The 20694-nt window shown below is 40.5% G+C and overlaps 1 protein-coding gene across 4 annotated transcripts; it reads right to left on the bottom strand.

Moving 5' to 3' along the window:
* Positions 1 to 8: 8 nt before the first annotated feature.
* Positions 9 to 19473, bottom strand: LOC129814262 (uncharacterized). Of its 4 annotated transcripts, none has more exons than XM_055867274.1 (4): positions 19256 to 19473; positions 1769 to 3770; positions 1173 to 1258; positions 9 to 822 (listed from the first exon to the last, which is right to left on the bottom strand). In XM_055867274.1, the coding sequence occupies exons 2-4, from the start codon at positions 3651 to 3653 to the stop codon at positions 730 to 732; spliced, it is 2064 nt and encodes a 687-aa protein (XP_055723249.1). In that variant the 5' UTR covers positions 3654 to 3770; positions 19256 to 19473; the 3' UTR covers positions 9 to 729. The 4 variants fall into 4 exon arrangements, with proteins under 4 accessions (XP_055723249.1, XP_055723246.1, XP_055723248.1 ...); XM_055867271.1 differs by lacking the exon at positions 19256 to 19473 and adding an exon at positions 17496 to 17849; XM_055867273.1 differs by lacking the exon at positions 19256 to 19473 and adding an exon at positions 15925 to 16595.
* Positions 19474 to 20694: the final 1221 nt, after the last annotated feature.

Below are 20694 nucleotides of genomic sequence, written 5' to 3'. Positions count from 1 at the left end.
ACAGCCAATTATTGTCCTTAATGTCAATCAAACTTTATTTTGGTGTAGCCTTTTCAATTGAGAATAACACATTCTCCATGAAACAACATAACACTTAAAATGATGAATGCCATTTAAACGTTAAAGTATTCAGCTTGGCGTTTTGTTCTAGTCTAGCAAGTAATACTAGACCAACTGCAACCCAAAAAAATATCACATTGTGAAGGATTTTTTTTGTTGTCATAATTGAAAAGGCATCTCAAAGGCAATGTTGGGTCAAGCTTTGAATATACTATAAGCGGCTATCATATTGAACACTGAATGAAGTTAATTATGCAGGTAGTCATACATTTTACACCAGCGATCATTTTGTTTTTTTGTAAGTCGACCACGTTTCTCAAAATATTCTTATAGCCTTTTAATTTAAAGTCTTTTCAGAAGAAAATACAATACAAAAATGCAATAAATCTTAATTTTGTATAACTAAGACAGTACTTAAAAATGTAAAAATCTTAACCGGACAATATAACGTACTCGTCACCTTCAAAAAGCATCTGGTAGTCCATCTATCTTCATTAAATTGTCATCTCTTACAATTTAATTTACATTTTTGTTTCACAATAACTTTAAAGCTACAGTACTGGTAAACAATATATTCAAGCTGTATCACTAGCAGAACTGGAAAACATCTATAAAAGTTCAGGAAGTTGGCATCTAGTATAACATGGTATTATTCTGGTTTGATGTTCATTACTCTTGTTCATGGTTGACAAATAGTCCTGCCTCCCATCTCTGAGTCATGGCATTCTTTTTCCTTGGTCCTGGGGAGAGGGATTCTGGGAACTGGGGGAAAGAGTTTCACCTGTAAAACTGCATGCAGTTTCCGGTTTCAAGGTGAAAATGGATGGTGATTTAAAATGGTTAATGGCAAAATATTATCGGAAAATGTAGTGAACAGACTTAAACATGAGCACATGCAATGTTATTTAATGAGGCATTATAACTACATTTTGTGAGGCAATCAGATGACAAAAGCATTTATCTAGCCTGGTCATGTTTGGCAATTTGACATGACGACAAACAGTACAGGGGAATTGATCAAGCACACATTTTATCAGGTGACTAGGCTAGCATCTGTTTTTTTACACATTCTGTTCATCTTGAATTATTATTGGAGGAGATAGGAGACATACCCTATGGTCACATGACAGGGTGGAGCGGTCCAGCTTTCGAGTCCTTGATGGTGATGAAGGGGAAGACACACATTTCAGTGGCACTTCTGAAAAAAAGAGAGAAACAATTAATACTCATTCATTCATATGCTTAGAGACCTATATCATGAATTTGGACTAATTGGGAATGAGAAGCTCAGGATATTATGCTATATTATGCTGAAGTATGCTAAGTATGCTAAGTCTAAGGCAGGTAAGATGAAAAGATCAGCTGTTGAGTCAGAAAAATACAACTAATGATGCAATGAAAACACAAGACAGCTACAAACCACACTCTCTTCCATAATGACCACGTGTAACAGTGTTCCTTCCATTCCTCTCCTCACCCCTACCTGGGCTTGAACCAGGGACCCTCTGCACACATTGACAACAGTCAACCTCGGAGCACCGTTACCCATCGCTCCACAACAGCTGTGGCCCTTGCAGAGCAAGGGAAACAACTCCTTAAAGGTCTCAGCGAAATCTGTCACCGAATGAAACTCTTAGCGCGCACCCCGATAACTAGTTAGCCATTTCACAACGGTTACACATGCACATCATTGTTAATCAGCACATACCTGCTTTATCAAAGCTCAGGTTATCAAGGAGGTTGGGGGACACCAGGACGGTGTCGTACTTCTCCCTGGTCTGCATCTGGCTCTTCTGCCTCCTCCACTCCTCCTCCCTCTGCTTCACCATCTTAATCTCCTGGTCCACCAGGGACATGGAGCTCCGCGAGCGCAGCTTGAAGAATGGGTTGTTGACAAATGTGCTCTCCTGGGTCTCCTGGCAGGAGGCCGAGCTCAGGCAGAACTCAGAGGCACTCCGGATGATCAGGTTGGACGTCTCCAAAATGATGACATTGGCTGACGTCTCCAAGGGCCACTCACTGTACCTGCTGGGCCCCGGAGATAGCAAAGATCCCCGGGTGCGGTGCCTCGGGCTGGTGGGGTAGGAGTCCGGCTCCAGGATGATAACATTTTGGGCGGTCATCTCATGGTAGGTTGCACCCCTTGGTATGGGCGATGAGGAGGTGGATATGGAGACGGTTGGGGTCTTTGCGTTGGGAGACCTCAAAGGCCTGCATCCGGGATCACTAGACTCAAACATCTTCCGTTTCTCTTCCACCTCATGGCAAAGGCCTTTGCCGTACTTGCCGGGGTAGAGAGTAGTTGGTCGGGTTTTGGAATGTGCAGATGATTCTCCAGCTTGACCCTGTTTGGCAATCTCTCTTTCACGCCTGAAGTTCTCCTCACGCTCTATGGTCTGTCGTATCTCCCGTTCGACAGGGTTGTCTGAGTCCTCGTAAAGGGACCTGTAGCTGAAGTCATCCATACCTGAGTCTTCTGAACATGGGCTGAACTGAGTGTGTTGAAAGTCACCAAGGGCAAGGCTGTCAATTTCGGGGTCCCTCCTGGGTCGGTCAATGTTCCTGACGGGTGTGTACATGGCGCTGTGACCTCCCTGGCATGTCCCCTGCTGTCTGACAGTGGGCTGGTGGACCTGGACCTCTCCTTGGGTCTGCTCCTCCATTTGGCGCCACTGCTTCCGAACCCCCTGGAAGTCCACATGCTCTGTACTAATGTTCTTGCTCTTCATTTCTTGTATCACACAGTAGTCTTGAGGAACCTTCTTGTCGGGGTCACAGCTTGCAGAAGAGTTTGCAGATGTAGAACGACTCACTTTGCGAGTCCTGCCTTGGCTGACCTCTTCTTCATCCTCTGGAATTTTGGATAAGCCCTGGAACTTGCCAGAGGACATGTCTTGGATCTCGCATTCTGTCGGGCAATCGGGTTGTTCAAGAACGCAAGGACTATCTCCAGTTTCACCCTTGGCCCACTTCTCTGCCTCCCCTGCAGCTCTGTCCTTCTCGAGCACCTCTTGAGCACTTCCATCACAACATTCCTCCTTGTTGACTGTAGAGGCAAAAGTGGACCTCCACTGGTCGTCAGCCTCGCTATCTGATGACACGATGGCCATTTCTACCTGGAGACAGTCACTCAGGTCGTCTCTGTCAAGGTCATGACAGGACCCTGTTGAGACATCTGAGGAGACCTCCTCTCGGATGCGCTGCTCCAAGATGGACTCTTGTGTCACCATCACTTCTGATGGAGAAGAGTTGCCCAGGTGACCTTGTGCAAGCAGGTCTTCCACCTTACAAATGGGTTCACTACCAAATATTCTTGAGGAGTTGAGTAACTGTGTTAGACTGAAGTCATTTCGTCTTGTCTCAAAGTTGTGAGTCTCCTCCTCCTCTCTCTTCACCTCACCACTTTCATCATCTTCGTCTGGTTCATCCACTGACGTTTTTATGTTCTCTTTTGTTCCTCTGTATTCTGCGAAAGGTTCTCGGTCACATTCTTCCTCGCTTTCGCTAAGCAGGCGTCTCTGGTCCTCTGTTTTCCCAGAATCCATTTTATAGTCTGTTAGGTTCGCCATATCTGAAAGCTGGCTGGTCTCCATGGCTATGGCCCCAGAGTGGGATTCTTGGTCTTTTTCTTTTTCTTGTGGAGTGTCGCTAGCACTGCAGCCCTCAATCACTTCATTCCCCTTTATCGTCTTCACTCCAGCTGTGGCTCTCTATGGAAGCCAAATAAAACATTATCAGAGGAGAACAAGAGGGACACAGAAAAAACATGACTTCTATGAATACATTAATGAACCTGTCTTGGTATGAGGTATTTCTATCAGTTTTCTTCCTTCAATGGCTCTGTGTGGTGGTGAGTGGAATTCTTTACATATCCTGTTGAGGCTAGGGGGTGCTGTTGTCACTATTTATGGAAATCGTGTAATTTTTTAAACGGCTTCCTACAAAATTCTTGATCGTACAATATGCATATTATTATTATTATTGGATAGAAAACAGTCTATAGTTTCTATAGCCGTTGAAATTTTGTCTCTGAGTGGAACAGAACTCATTCTACAGCAATTTCCCTGACATGGAGTCAGATTTCACACATTTTGGCCCCTGTTCTGGAGTCAATTTAAATTGATTGCGCAATCACAGCCACTATAAATGAAAAACACGTGTAGGTAGGCACTCCTTTCCTGCTGCGTCGGACGCACGGTGGGCACCGACCCGTTCTTTTTCCAAGCATTAGTGGAGCCAGTAATATTTCTCAGGTCATGTTTCTACTCGTTATAGGAGTTAAAAACATCATAAGGTAGTTAATTTAAATCGTTTTATAGCAATTTATACCCGTTTAGTGCGATTTTGGGACATTTATTTCTGAGACACTGTGAATCTCTGGGCACGCTTCCAGTTCATGCCGAACGCAATGGGCATTCTACATGGCAAGAGGACAGCTTTCGACCAAAAGACGATTAGACCCAAGAAAGGATTCTTTGACCAAGATTCTGATGGAAGAACAGCTCAAAGTAGGAACAATTTATTATGATAAATCGTGTTTCTGTCGAAAAATGTTAATGGCTTAGGACGCCATCTTGTTTGACGTAGCTTCGCTTGGCGCAAACTGTATTGAAAAGTAAGGATAATTAAAAAAATGTAATTCCGCGATTGTATTAAGAATTAAATTGTCTATCAATCGCTGTCCACCCTATATTTTTTAGTCACGTTTATGAGTATTTATGTATACGACTAGATCACTGTCTAATATGGCGCAGGATATTTTCTGACCAGCTGGGCTACTTATCTCATTGTCTAACCATGATTTTGGTGGCTAAATATGCACATTTTCGAACAAACTGTATATGTATGTTGTAATGTGATGTTACAGGAGTGTCATCTGAAGAATTCTGAGAAGGTTAGTGAAAAATTTAATATATTTTGGCGATGTTTACGTTATCGCTCTCTTTGGCTAGAATCAATGCTGGTGTAATGTTTGCACATGTGCTATGCTAATATAACGATTTATTGTGTTTTCGCTGTAAGACACTTAGAAAATCTGAAATATTGTCTGTATTCACAGGATCTGTGTCTTTCGATTAGTGTATGCTGTGTATTTTTACGAAATGTTTGATGATTAGTAGTTAGGTAAACACGTTGCTCATTGTATTTATTCTAGTCCATTTGTGACGGTGGGTGCAATTGTAAACTATGACATCTACCTGAAATATGCACATTTTTCTAACAAAACCTATCCTATACCATAAATATGTTATCAGACTGTCATCTGATGAGCTTTTTTCTTGGTTAGTGGCTATCAATATCTTAGTTTAGCCGAATTGGTGATAGCTACTGGTGTTGGTGGACAAAGAAAAGATGGTGGATTATGCTAATGTATTTAGCTAATAGATTTACATCTTTACATATTGTGTCTTCCCTGTAAAACATTTTAAAAATCGGACATGTTGGCTGGATTCACAAGATCTGTGTCTTTCATTAGCTGTATTGGACTTTAATGTGTGAAAGTTAAATATTTAAAAAATATTTTTTTTTTGAATTTCGCGGCTCTGCCTTTTCAGTGGGGGTGGGGGGGGGTGCCGCTAGTGGCACCCCAGTCCTAGACAGGATATTACATCTCAAATTAAGAAGTTTTTTTGTTTTTATTTAACCTTTATTTAACAAGAGAATAAGAACCCCTATACCAGCCAGTACTCTCGGTTCGGTGTAAAAATGTAAGAATTTAATTCCAGAGCGCTATATATCAATTTTCTGAAATGTTGGTAAATTAACCTTTTTTGTTTAAAGAACTTATTAAATAGATTGTTTTTCCCCATCTAATGATGACATGGGGTTGTTAAATGACAGACATGAATTTGTTTGAAACCTATGAAATCAGATGGTTTCATTTCAGAGAGACAAACGGCCACATTTAGTTACAAAACAAGATATATCCACCTCACTTTTACAGAGAAAAGTGTCACTGCATGGTTTTACACTATGTGGTGGAATCATTGTAATCAAAAGGAGAGATTTTTAGATTTCTTCAAAACAATCAACTTTATTATTTAATTACTGCAGTAATGGAGCTGGTTGGTAATCACCCCTGGAGGTGATCACTGCAAATTCAATGAGCTGGTTCGAGCCACAGCATTTTATAGCAAAGTCCACCCTCCTGTAGTCTACATGACAAACAACAGATGTATGGAATGGGTCACAAGGTTACGATTTGTATGAAAGGTATTTATAAGTCACTGCAGACAGTATCTGCTGTAAAAACAGTTCTCATTGTGTAGAGACCAGGGTCTCCATCCTGGAGCCATCTCCCCCTGGTACCCCAGTACAGAAACATTAACTCATGCTCTGGAATGTTTTCAGGAGAGACAGAGACAAATTGAGTGGTCATGTGATAATGAACTAGAATGTATTGGCCTGAACATTACACTGTCTCCCCAAATGTCTTTTACCCTCATTGGAATGTATAGGCCACCTTCCGCCAAAAGTGTGTTTTTTGATCAGTTTAATAACATGCTTAGGGAATTTAATTTTGGGAAAGAGTTCATCTTAATGGGAGATTTTAACATGAATTATGAAGACAAGTGTTGTAGGAAAACCCTCAAACGGATCACTAATACCTTTGACCTTACACAGCTAGTTAAAGGGCCAACCAGGGTGACTTGTTGCTCTGAAACACATTGATTTGGTGTTCAGTAATAAACCAGAGAGAGTGACTAAATCATTCAATATGGTTACTGGGCTATCTGATCATAATCTGACACTTATAGCCAGAAAGCTGTCTAAGAGCAGGTTTAACCTGTCTACTGTTAGAAAGCCTGATCAACTAAGAATACCTAAGAGTGAATTAAGCTATTTTGAAAATGCAATTAAGGGAATTAACTGGAATGATCTCTTGTCCTATGCAGACGTGGAAGCTGATAGTCAAGTTTTTCTATCCACAATCCAGACTACATTAAATGGTTTCCTAAAGAAAATCAAATCCAAACCTGGCCAAAAGAGCACTCTTCCTTGGCTAAATGGAGAAATCTGGAAATTGATGAAAGAACGCGATTATTATCTAAAAATAGCCCTAAGATCCAAATTAGAGCATGACAAACGTAGGTTTACCATGTTGAGAAATAAGGTGATGAAAGAAATGAGACAGGCCAAGGCAAACTTTTTTATTAACATAATTGGTGAAGCAAAGGGAAATTCTAAACTGATCTGGGAGAATCTAAAAAAGTTAACAGGGAAAGACCATAGTAACACTGCAAAAAGACTAGAAATCATGGTGAATAACAATCTAACACAGGATGCAGTCGAAATAGCAATAGCCTTCAATTCCTACTTTATTGACTCTGTCAGGGTACTGACACAGAACCCCTCCACTGGTTTCTTGGGCTCAGTGCTAGTAAATGATGCTCAACCTGTCTTCATAAGGGAGGTTTCTGAGTCAAAGGTGGACAAGGTGATTAGCTCACTAAAGAACTCTAAAGCCAAAGATGTGTTTGGGATGGACTCTACCTTTCTTAAAAACTACAAAGAGTCACTCATTGGCCCCATTACTAAGGTCACCAACACATCTATTGGTCTCGGGGTGTTTCCAAGGGTATGGAAGTCGGCCATAATAACGGCCAACTGCTTTCTTCTGGAAAATGTGAAGTCCAAGTTGGACAAAGGGGGCGTTGTTGGGGCTGTGTTTCTGGACCTAAGGAAGGCTTTTGATACTGTTAACCATGAGATTCTCATCACAAAATTGTCCAAGTTCAACTTTTCCCCCGATGCTTTGAGATGGATGAAATCATACCTTGAAGGCAGAACTCAGTGTGTCAGAGTGAGCAATGAGCTGTCGCCCACTCTTAGCTATGATGTGGGCGTGCCCCAAGGGTCAATACTGGGGCCCCTCCTGTTCAGCCTGTACATTAATGATCTGCCTTCTGTCTGTACTGGGTCTGAAGTTCAAATGTATGCAGATGATACAGTGATATATGTGCATGCAAAAAGCAAACAACAAGCTGCACAAGAACTCACTACTGTAATGGTCCAGGTTACAAAGTGGCTCAGTGACTCGTGTTTGCATCTCAATGTGAAAAAAACTGTTTGCATGTTCTTCACAAAGAGGGCAACAGATGCTACTGAGCCAGATGTCTATGTGTCAGGGGAGAAGCTCCAGGTGGTATCTGATTTTAAGTACCTTGGCATCATACTTGATTCCAACCTCTCTTTTAAAAAGCATGTGAAAAAGGTAATTCAAATAACCAAATTCAACCTAGCTAATTTCTGATTTATACGAAATTGTTTGACTACAGAGGTAGCAAAACTGTACTTCAAATCTATGATACTCCCCCACTTAACATACTGCTTGACTAGTTGGGCCCAAGCTTGCTGTACAACAGTAAGACCTATTCAGTCTGTCTACAAACAGGCGCTCAAAGTGCTTGATAGGAAGCCCAATAGCCATCATCACTGTCACATCCTCAGAAAGCATGAGCTCCTGAGTTGGGAAAATCTTGTGCAATACACCGATGCATGTCTTGTATTCAAGATCCTAAATGGCTTGGCTCCCCCTCCACTCAGTATTTTTGTTAAACAGAAAACCCAAACATATGGCAGCAGATCCACAAGGTCTGCCATGAGAGGTGACTGTGTAGTTCCCCTAAGGAAAAGCACCTTTAGTAAATCCGCTTTTTCTGTGAGAGTGTCCCATGTCTGGAATACACTGCCATCAGACACACATAACTGCACCACATATCACACTTTCACAAAATGCTTGAAGACATGGCTAAAGGTCAATCAGATTTGTGAACATGGTCCCTAGCTGTGTGTTGCCACTTTCCATGTCTGTTGTCTGTAACTTGTGAGGTGTGGAAACACTTTGTTGCTTTTATGAATTTTGTCTTGCTGCTTTTTGTTCTATGTTGCTCTGTCTGTATGCTACATCTTGCTTGTCCTATGTTTCTATGTCTGTATGCTATGTCTTGTTCTATATTGCTATTGTCTATATTGTAATTGTTTTTAATAACCTGCCCAGGGACTGCGGTTGAAAATTAGCCGGCTGGCTAAAACCGGCACTTTTACTGAAACGTTGATTAATGTGCACTGTCCCTGTAAAAATAAACTCAAACTCAATGCAGTATCACCCAAAGACATCGTAAATCTTCTAGAGGCCCATCCTCAGTAGAACAGATGAGCATTCTAACAACCCCTTATTCTGTTGCATAAAACAGCCATTTGATGCAATAACAGCCTTATAACATAATCTTGTAATTTCTACCATAACTGTCAAATGTGACTCATTTCAGGAAACTAGGCATATGTCGCAAGTCACGACTTCACAGGAGGCATTTGAACGTTTTTTTTTTAATCAAAATGCGTTTTTTTTGGCAGGAATGCCTTCTGGAACATTTCACCTTTCATGTGCCTTAATTACAAAGTTGTATGTCATCTGTAAATACGAATAAAGTTGTTAACTTCTTATGGCTGCAATCCTGCTACCGGGATGATATGACAACAGCCAGTGAAAGTGCAGGGCGCCAAATTCAAACAACAGAAATCTCATAATTAAAATTCCTCAGACATACATGTGTCTTATATCATTTTAAAGGTAATCTTGTTGTTAATCCCACCAAAGTGTCCGATTTCAAATATGCTTTTGAGTGAAAGCACTACAAACGATTATGTTAGGTCACCACCAAACCACAATAAGCACCGCCATTTTTCCAGCGAAAGATAGCTTTCACAAAAAGCAGAAATAGAGAGAAAATGAATCACTAACCTTTGATTATCTTCATCAGATGACACTCATAGCACTTCATGTTACACAATACATGCATGTTTTGTTTGATAAAGTTCATATTTATATCAAAAAATCTGAGTTTACATTGGCGAGTTACATTCACTATTTCCAAAAACATCAAGTGATTTTGCATAGCCACATCGTTTCAACAGAAATACTCATCATAAATGTAGATAATACAAGTTATACACATGGAATTATAGATATACCTCTCCTTAATGCAACCGCTGTGTCAGATTTAAAAAAAAACTTTACGTAAAAAGCACACCATGCAATAATCCGAGACGGCGCTCAGATTTAACAACATTTCTCCGCCATGTTGGAGTCAACAGAAATACGAAATTACATCATAAATATTCCCTTACCTTTTGATTATCTTCATCAGAATGCAGTGCCAGGAATCCTAGTTCCACAATAAATCGTTGTTTTGTTCGATAATGTCCATTACTTATGTCCAATTAGCTAATTTTGCTAGCATGTGTAGTACACGTGTCCAAACGCTCGCGCAGATGCAGGCAAACGTCGGACGAAAACTTAAAAAAGTTATATTCCAGGTCGAATAAACTGGTCAATGTTAGTAGAGAATCAATCTTCAGGATGTTGTTATCATATATATCCAACAGGAGCATTCTTTTCAGTCTCTATAAGTAATGGAACGCATGGCGATATCATGAGGAAAGTGCGTGACCAAGAACTGGCACTCTGCCAGACCACTGACTCAAACACCTCCCATCCGGTCCCACAACACAGCATAAGCTTCCTTCCACGTTCTACTGACTGTTGACATCTAGTGGAAGGCGTAGGAATATATTACAGGGAATTGAATAGATGATGACTTTAACATCGACCACTCTCAGAATTCTCACTTCCTGTTTGGATTTTTTCTCAGGTTTTTGCCTGCCATATGAGTTCTGTTATACTCACAGACATAATTTAAACAGTTTTAGAAACTTCAGAGTGTTTTCTATCCAATACTAATAATAATATGCATATATTAGTAATTGGGACTGAGGAGCAGGCCGTTTACTCTGGGCACCTTTCATCCCAGCTACTCAATACTGCCCCTGCAGCCATAAAAAGTTACGAGCCTAGTTGGTTTAGCCACAGAAAAAGAGAGGAACCTTCCCGCTAGCCATGATTGGCAGAGATAATGAATGGGCTGGACATGCTGAGCGATGAGTTTCGGATTAGTCTACCGTGTAGCATCTTCTGTCTATTAAATGAGCTGCTCGTTATGTGTAATCCTTTCTGCTGCATTTTTTTTCTCGAAAGATATAACATTAGCCATGGAGAACTGCAAATGTGCGCTCAATAACATTGCTGCACTGAATTTATCAGGCGCTATCGACAAAGGTCAGTGGGAAAAAGTTGTGATGGACTTTCAGGAGGACGATTCTTATGGCATTGCACACGCTCAGTGTGAACCAGAGTGACTGGACACAATGAGCCAAGCAAGCTGTATAAACAAAACAGAAATGACACAGGACGTCTTATTTAATGAAAGGGGTTGCAGTCTGCCGTGAAGCGTTCATCCATGTATACGGGTAAGAGTCTAGCTACAGTTTCAGATATTATACGTTTCTAATTTTGTTCGTTTTCATTGCAAGTTAAAGCTCACCATTAGCTAGCTAGGTAACGTTAGGTGGCTGGCCCTCTAGCTAACATTATGTGTATCTGTGTAGTAATATCTCAGAAAGCCAATTACATTACTACTTATAGCCTAATGTTAGCTAGCGAACCAGCTAACATTTAACCTATTAGCTAGCTATAACAATCGGTTTGTATTGCTAGTACTCTATGGATTGTGATTATGGTTCATTGTTTAGCTAGGTAGCTACATGTCTAAACAAAAGACTCCACCAGGTGATTACATGACCCATCAAGTTATCCAGGAGTGTCTGACGGTGATTACGGCCATCTATTGTATAATAATGCCAAAATATTTGTATCTGGAATTTGGCTTTCAGTAGAACACGCCTAACTGCCCTCCACCAGTCATACAAGGAGAATGGTCTAATGCCTCCCATCAAAAAGAGAGCTGGCCCATGCAAGCACAGGTTACACCTGAGGCATGAGGACTTGCAGAAAGTTGTGAACTTCAACAACTACGCAAAGGATAATGCAATAGTATTACCAGGACGCCACCCAGGACACAAACACATTGGTGGAAAGCTGCTGCCATCTCATGTGACAAAAGCAGTGGTGTGGCGTCTCTACAAGGAATCGATGACAACACTTGGTATGTAAAGCATAAACAACACATTTGATTATTTAATTGACATCCAACATGATTGGCACTACTTTTATTGATCTCACATTATTTGTGTATTTTCCAGAGGTACGAATACTCGGGCTGTCTTCCTTCAGGAATCTGTGGAGAAAATTGCTGCGCCACATCTCAATCACTAATCCCAGGACAGAGATTGTGAAGGACAGCACTGTAAAAGAGGTCAACATCCCACAGCTGGTTGGACTGGAGGATGATACGGTGCTGGTGGAAAGCGATGGCTGGCAACAACAGCTGACTCTGCACTTCAGGCCGCTGCCACAGATCAAGCAGTACCAGCACTTCAGGTGAATATCATTTTCGTTGCATTGTATGAGGTTATTCTTGTTATCTAAACTTGAACTGATGTTATGCAAGGTTGTAATGTCTTCTCAATTTGTTTTGTTATTTCCTGTTTTACAGCTTCGATGCTCTGGAGCCTGGTGTTGTCGCCAAGGAGAATTCGGACTCAGTCGAGACCAGGTTTTAGCTGCTGTGCAATGCTGACATCCTTCCTCCCATATATGGTCTGCCTGTACAAGCACCACCTGGACTGGACACAGCTTGACAAACATATATTTTTGAAACAGGCTCTCCAAATATAGATTCCCTTGTTCATGTGTGGTTTGGACAGACCAGTTCATCACTGGGGGCGAGTTCCCAGTCATCAACACTATCTGCAGTGCCTCTATTCACATGACTCTCTCCTAACACACACGCCATACGTTGCTCCTACTATTTAATTGGTTATCCTGCTGCTCAGCCACTTTACCCCTGATTGTATGCATATAAATACCTCGTCTATTACCAGTATCACTGATATCGTTATTGATATTGTTCTTGTACATACGGTATATTATTTTTGTTCTTTCTCTACTGGCATTGACACTTCTTTTTTCTTTATATTGACACTATCTATTTTTGATATTGCTAATATGCAAGTAACCATTTCGCTGCACCGTTTACACTTTCTGTAGAGACCTATCCACTTAGCAAGATCTGGCTCTGGGTTATAGAATTTATTTCACATGACCCATGAATTTAGACAAGTGTGTCTGGGTAAGCGTCATCTAATATTTATCAAATATTTTTATTTGGACACTTTCTGTTTACCTGGAATTTGTACTTATTGTAGGCTACTACTTTTACCACTTTTAGTCTTAATCTTGTGAATCTTAAAGAGATGGGTGGGGCTGGTTTAATAACCTCTTGACGCTAGGGTTATCAGATTATTATTTATTTTTTTAAATAACGTTCCCAAGGTAAACGGACTATTTCTCAGGTCCAGGTCGTAGAATATGCATATAATTTACAGATTAGGATAGAAAACACTCCAAAGTTTCCAAAACTGTCAAAATATTGTCTGTGAGTATAACAAAACTGATTCTGCAGGCGAAAACCTGAGACAATCTAACCCGGAAGTGATTTTTTTTATCTGTGTTTCCTGGCCCGTCTTTCTTCCATTTAAAGGGGTATCAACCAGATTCCTTTTCCAATGACTTCCTCAGGCTGTGACCAGGCTTTAGACATAGTTTCAGGCTTTTATTTAGAAAAATGAGCGAGATATTTCAAAACTAGTCAGGTGTCCTCTGATTAGTTCCTGCGTGCGTGAGGGTAGCTCTCCATTTTCTTTTTCTCTCTTATTGAATAGGTTACGGTCCGGTTGAAATATTATCGATTATGTTTGTTAAAAACAACCTGAGGATTGATTATAAAAAACATTTGACATGTTTCTACGACCATTACGGATACTTTTTGGAATTTTCGTCGAACGGAACGAGGCTTTGATTTTCCGAACATAACGCGCAACCCAAATTGTGTTTTTTTTGTTATAAAAGTAATATTTATCGAACAAAAAGAACATTTGTTGTGTAACTGGGAGTCTCGTGAGTGCAAACATCCGAAGATTATCAAAGGTAAGCGATTAATTTTATTGCTTTTCTGACTTTCGTGACCATGCTAATTTGGGGCTAGCTGTTCTAGCATTGATTGATACACTCACAAAAGCTTAGATTGCTTTCGCTGCAAAACATATTTTCAAAATCTGACACGATAGGTGGATTAACAACAAGCTAAGCTGTGTTTTGGTATATTTCACTTGTGATTGCATGATTATAAATATTTTTTGTAATATTTTGCGCCCTGCAATTCAGCAGTTGTTTAGGAAAATGATCCCGTGAAAGGGATCCATAGCGCAGAGAAGTTAAGAGGGTGTGAACAATGCTGAATGGGTGTTGACAAAGAGCTCTCCAGTAGGTGTACCAAAACATTCAAGGGCCATTTTCTCAAAAGTGGGATTACAAGTTTATCAACTTTCAAAGCAGAATTACTTTCCCATTGTTCCTCAAATGCAATGTATGATATACAATTTTGTAGCTCTGTGTCTCTGCTTTATCCAATATAAAAAACACAATGTTAAAATGTTGCAACTTAAGACCGAATCAAGGCGGTCGGTCACAAATGTGACAAATAATTGGAAGTTTTTATTTAAAAGAAACTGTACAACTGATACATTTGAGACATAAATAGTATGAGATTTGGATTCTGGTCAAAAGTAGTGCACTATATTTGGAATAGGGTGCCATTTGGGAGGATCCCTAACTTCTAACCAAACATGAGGCTAGATTTATGATGTGTTGAATTTATATGTTAAATATACAGTATATGAATATTCCAGCTAAACAATGTACATATAGCGTTTTGCTACAAAACCAATTGTAATGCACATCTAAAAGCTATGAATAAAAAAAACTGGGGACACCCACTGGGCAGAAACGTCAATTCAACGTCTATTCCATGTTGGTTCAATGTAATTTCATCAACATTACGTGGAAACAACATTGATTCAACTGGTGTATGCCCAGTGGGTAGTAATATTTTACACACACACTTCTGATTGGTGGATATAGCGTTTTGGATGTAAACTCTTCAAAGATCATTTCTCTTTATAGGTAGTATAACACCCACAATTCGTAATTGGTTAACAGGTGAAGACTTTGGTTCTCTGTGATATGACACACCAGAGTTTCACCATGCCACTTTCATTTCATCAAAGCATCGTCTTCACGCTGGTTCTCACGGAGGGTGGGAGGAAATCTTTTGATAGCATAAGTCATGATGAGACATGCTGCAAACTGAGCATGGCATCGCTCTAAGTGGGTTAGAATTAGCATGATTTCCTTAGTTTCCCAGCCAAGCATGTGATTCTGCCAGGGATAACACGTGGATGTCAAAGAATATGCTGCGGACAAACATGTAAAAAAATAAAAAATTGTGTCTTTAGACATTTGGACGAGGTTTTCATACAAAACATGCATGCTATGAAATATGGTAACCAGAGCATTTTCTGTGACCCTTCATTTCAGTTTACATGTGATTGAAACTGACTTCTTGATGAGAGGATGTAAAGCAAATACACACAATTCAGCCTACACAGAAAACCCCCCACACGATAGTCCTAACCAACATACAGTACATATCGCTAAGACAACATGTATTGCACAGTGAATACACCCACACACCAATACTGCCAATTCACACCATTGAATTTGGCATGGGCTACCGTCCACCAGTCGACAGCAATTATTTTTCAAGTCAAGCTGCGTAGCGTGTATATTGCCTAAGTTATCTGAAAGCTTGGAGACCACATATATGCTAAGAATCAACTGTTGCTTTATCTGGAGAGAAAAAAAGACATACAATTAAGGCGTTGTGTGCGTGTCTGTTTGCGCACATGTAGACCTGTGTACTGTGACTGTAATGGTGTTTGGCAGAGAACAGAATAAACCCATCTGAAAGAACAAATTGGATGCATTATGTATGGTCTAAATACCTCGCCTCCACCATTTCGGGTTGTGTTCCCCATAGCGTTTGAACATCGGGTCCTGGTACTGCAGAACAGGGAATCAGTACATTCGAGCCCTCAGGGCATCAAGCCGAGCCTCCATCCATAACCCTGTACTAAGACCCGGATTCAACCTGTAACAGTCATTTATCCATAATGTGGTATCAATCTTATAGCCGATCGTTGGAGTGGTTACTTTGCCTGTACAGTTTCCAGTGGGAAGCTCTTAACTTGCCATAGTTTTGCTTCTCCAATCTCCAGTGCACCACCATACAGTACATGCTGTTCCTCCCTAATTGCTGTCAAGCACATCTACTGGTGTCTCTTGACTGCTTTATGGTTGGTGATCAAGTCCACTTGATGTGAATCTCATATTCATGAGCCAACATACTGTATATAAATATAGCTATGGAACGGTTGCCTAGAAACTTGCTGATATGAAAATCCAAGCCTTCCTGGGGACAGCTTGTACAGTGTAAGAGATGCTTTTTCGCATCTTTCATCCTCTGGGTCAAATTACATGTACATATAGCAGTGTTAAATGTTCAGCTCTCTGCCATAACTGTGATGCCTTGATTTATCAGATGGACCAGATTTATCTGGAACGATATAGCAGGGATGGGTGTTGAAAAGTAGCGTAGCCAAAACTATACACACACCATCAATGAATGTGCATTTTACTGAATAGCCGTTAATAATTGTGAATGTTGTACAGTATGTTCGAAAAAATGCAACGAGGAGGAAATCATGGTTCTTTTGGTGTTTTGCAGTCGGTCAAATTACAACAGGCCTAGGGCTGGCAAGCCATTTCACCTTCACAGTCATGTGTCCATGTCATGTGTACTGTTATATCATGACCACAAGGCCCATGGTATGAACCTGTAGGCTACACATTGCAACTGATAGGAAAATGAAGTCTTCTCTCTGTACAGCCTTTGATTATCTGCAGACACAACAAAGGTGACATCAACGGGTTACAGAAAGATGACATCCCCCAGTTATCCTGTTATGTGGGGGGTTGAAAATACAATTAAAAGATGACTTGATTGTTGAGAATAAGGAGATCCCCTCCCAACATCCTCTCCCTTAAACCATACTCTGAATGACCCGTTTACAATTTTCCTAGGATATCCAACCAACGGGAAAAAGAACCATGATTTGCAGTGATAGGATGTGAAAGAAAATATCTTTATCAGAATGAATGCTTTTCTGATGATAAATGTGTAAAATATTTTAATGTAAAGTTACTATGTTCTTCTTCATAAAGGCAAACCACCTGTTATATGGCTGAGTACCAAGAATAGTTAGGATGTCAGCTCCAAAAGTCACACTGCGCAAATTACAGACATTTCAACCATTCTGCAACGGGTATGTAGATAGATAGTAAATGCAGGCAAATGCCCAGAATCGTGACAGATAATCTCACGTAGCATACTCTAGTCGAGCAAAATCCATGCGGTTTATGTACTCATCCAATCCGTGCGCATGCTGACAATAACAAAAGCTGTCCATGGCGAAAAGATGCCGCATATGGATAGCATAAAATATCTGGTACCTACCAGCAGTCTCCAACAGAGCAACCAGAATGATATCATCTCTAATTTACCCAGGCGCCTACATATTATTTGAACTACACTGACAAGTGGAGAACTCAACCATGCGGCCACCCGTCGCGAGTAATTCAGGTTTGATTTGGAGAGTGAACATATTTGCTTTTCTGTGGGTGTGTGTGGTGGGTCTCGGTTGGAATTATCGATCTGCATGGCAAACTTGTCTGAAGTTAACTAGAGCAGACGCGATAAGTATTGGCATAAACGCCACTGAAATGCATTGAATCACACGCGACCCCGGCTCTTCTCTCATAGCATCCTCCCCAGTCCCCATTCACATAGATACGTTTTGTGCGCATGCATCGACTTCTGCAGCGTCTAGCTATCGCCCCCAGGCTCCATCTCTTTCAGGGACCAGCTATTGAGCGTTTGATTTTCCCCACGCACTTTTTAAAACACTGTCGATTTTCATGAACAAGGTCACGGTTGCTCTCTGAATCATTAGTTAACTGATTGATTATTTATTGTGGTCCTTCGTCTTCTACCTTTAGCTGACAACATTTTATACATTATCTATACTCTTTCTCTGAAATGTGAGTGAACCATCTCTGTCTGGTTTTGTCCATACATTTCGTTCCTATGACCATGTCTCGGTCTGTCTGGGTTGTAGTATTAATATGATGTAGCTACAATTAGAACATCTGTAAACCTTTCCAGGAGAAATCCGCGTCAGGTATTTCAAAGATAAACCAGAGCTGAGGGGCACCAGTGAAGCCTTGGGTGATGACATGTATTTAAGACACAGTGGACTCACTGCCATTAAAAAGCCATTCAAATCTGGATCAATTATGGATTTTTAAGTAAGGTGGATTCTCTTCTGTGCCCAATACTTGGGATCAATTGTTCACTTTGGACACTTTGTGATAAACGAGGCATTAAAGGTGTTAGTTAATTAAAATAAGAAGATAACCACCATATCTACCACATACATACAAATCAATACAACACACAGTTCTATTTGCCCAAATTGTTTCAAATGATAAACCCCTTATATATCCCTATCTTTTGTAACGTGACTGGCTGTAAACGTGGACCTTTTGGGTTCCAGGGGGGCAAAGTACCTGCAACTGTATGTCAGAGTAGCTTTTCAAAAGCTCTTCCTCAACTCACAACAACTTGGCTCAGCCCTCCATCCAGAAACAAAACCTATAAAACGAATAAATAATCATTCCAAATAAACTCCTCTCAGTCTTAAACCAGTGGTACACTTGACAACCTCTCCAGTGTGTGCAGGAAAGCGCAGTGCTGCTGTGAGTCTTTCTACAGTTGAATCGCTTGTATTTTCTCCTAAACTCAGCTGGCTCACTGGAGCAGAGCTTTGTTTCTATCCACTTCACCCACACACTTGAAGCTACAGCAAGAATCTACCAAATATCAATAACACAAGTTATTTATGTTTAAGCATAGCTCTCTCCCTCTCTCATTTTGTCTCTTTGTCTCTTTCATTTGTTCTCTCTCTTTCCCTGTTTCTCTTTGTCTCTATCAATCTGTATCACTCTTTTTGCCTTTCAGAACACTGCCGCAGCAGTATTTACTCAATACTCTGAACGGTTAATAATTTCTACAAAACTGTCAAGTAATTTAATGAACTTCCTACTTTGTTCACTGTCTCTAAAGTGCATGTATTGATTCTCAGCCTGATGCTGAATAACTAGGTCATGACCAAACGTCATAGATACAAAGTGAGTGTTGTGTTGCTGCTCTCTTACCTCTCTGCGTGTTTCCACGGTGATCCGGGTTTGGGCTGGTCCAGTGGTGGAGTGATGAAGTGGAGTGTGCTTGTCTGTATATGTCTGACACACTCACACACACACACACACATGCCACAGCGGCAGGCAGCGACACAAATCGGGTACGTGGGAATCAACCAATCACAAAACAGCAGTTTTGGTGACAGTTGTTACACACACAAATACTATTTGATGTGGTGTTACAGGCATGTCACCAACAGCTGGGATGAATACAAAGACTTCCCCACACAGCTTCCTACACAGCTAGCTGTTAGCTACTCCCCCATACAGCCTCCTACACAGCTAGCTGAGCTACTCCTGTCAGGGATTTTCAATGGTAGAAGAGTCACAAAATTGAATGAATATGGATTTTCTCTAGCGTCACATTTTATCTTTCCTATATAAGGTCAGTGAAGATAAATATATTGCTCAGTAAGAGACAGTGGGGTACTAAAAGTAATTCTAGATTTCTGTACAGTAGTTTAAAATGGATATTGACATTGACGAGTAGCGTAATCCCTTATGCTTAAAGTTACTGTCACATAGCCACATCTTATTTAAATCAAAGCCTATATCAAGGGACTTAAGAAAAGCTCAGTTTCATTGCCTTTGTAGTATAACAACAGTAAAACACCCAGTTGTCTGACAATTAGCTTTTTAATTATTTTGTTAGCATTTTGTTAGCATGATTATCTTTTACAAATGTGCTCCCAGGTTACAGTTTCAACAGCATATTACATTGAGGCACTCCATAAAGTTTTATTAGCATATCAAAAGTGCTGACTAGTAGCCGAAAGCAGCATAAAAGGCTAGAGAATACAGTAAACATCAGAGGCACTTACAGTGGGGCAAAAAAGTATTTAGTCAGCCACCAATTGTGCAAGTTCTCCCACTTAAAAAGATAAAAGAGGCCTGTAATTTTTTATCATAGGTACACTTCAACTATGACAGACAAAATGAGAAAGAAAAATCCAGAAAATCACATTGTAGGATTTTTAATTAATTAATTTGCAAATTATGGTGGAAAATAAGTATTTGGTCACCTACAAACAAGCAAGATTTCTGGCTCTCACAGACCTGTAACTTCTTCTTTAAGAGGCTCCTCTGTCCTCCACTCGTTACCTGTATTAATGGCACCTGTTTGAACTTGTTATCAGTATAAAAGACACCTGTCCACAACCTCAAACAGTCACACTCCAAACTCCACTATGGCCAAGACCAAAGAGCTGTCAAAGGACACCAGAAACAAAATTGTAGACCTGCACCAGGCTGGGAAGACTGAATCTGCAATAGGTAAGCAGCTTGGTTTGAAGAAATCAACTGTGGGAGCAATTATTAGGAAATGGAAGACATACAAGACCACTGATAATCTTCCTCGATCTGGGGCTCCACGAAAGATCTCACCCCTTGGGGTCAAA

Source organism: Salvelinus fontinalis, chromosome 17 (assembly GCF_029448725.1).
Source record: "Salvelinus fontinalis isolate EN_2023a chromosome 17, ASM2944872v1, whole genome shotgun sequence".
Classification (NCBI taxonomy): Eukaryota; Metazoa; Chordata; class Actinopteri; order Salmoniformes; family Salmonidae; genus Salvelinus; species Salvelinus fontinalis.
This window is presented reverse-complemented; position numbering and strand designations above follow the sequence as displayed.

Bases quoted from the DNA above. Each gene is read 5' to 3' on its own strand.
- LOC129814262 (XM_055867271.1), bottom strand. From the start codon at position 17,699: ATGCAGATCGATAATTCCAACCGAGACCCACCACACACACCCACAGAA. The intron at 1,259-1,768 runs GTATGTGCTGAT...TCTTTTTTTCAG, and splicing joins CCTGAGCTTTGATAAAGCAG to AAGTGCCACTGAAATGTGTG. The intron at 823-1,172 runs GTATGTCTCCTA...TCTTTCCCCCAG, and splicing joins CCCTGTCATGTGACCATAGG to TTCCCAGAATCCCTCTCCCC.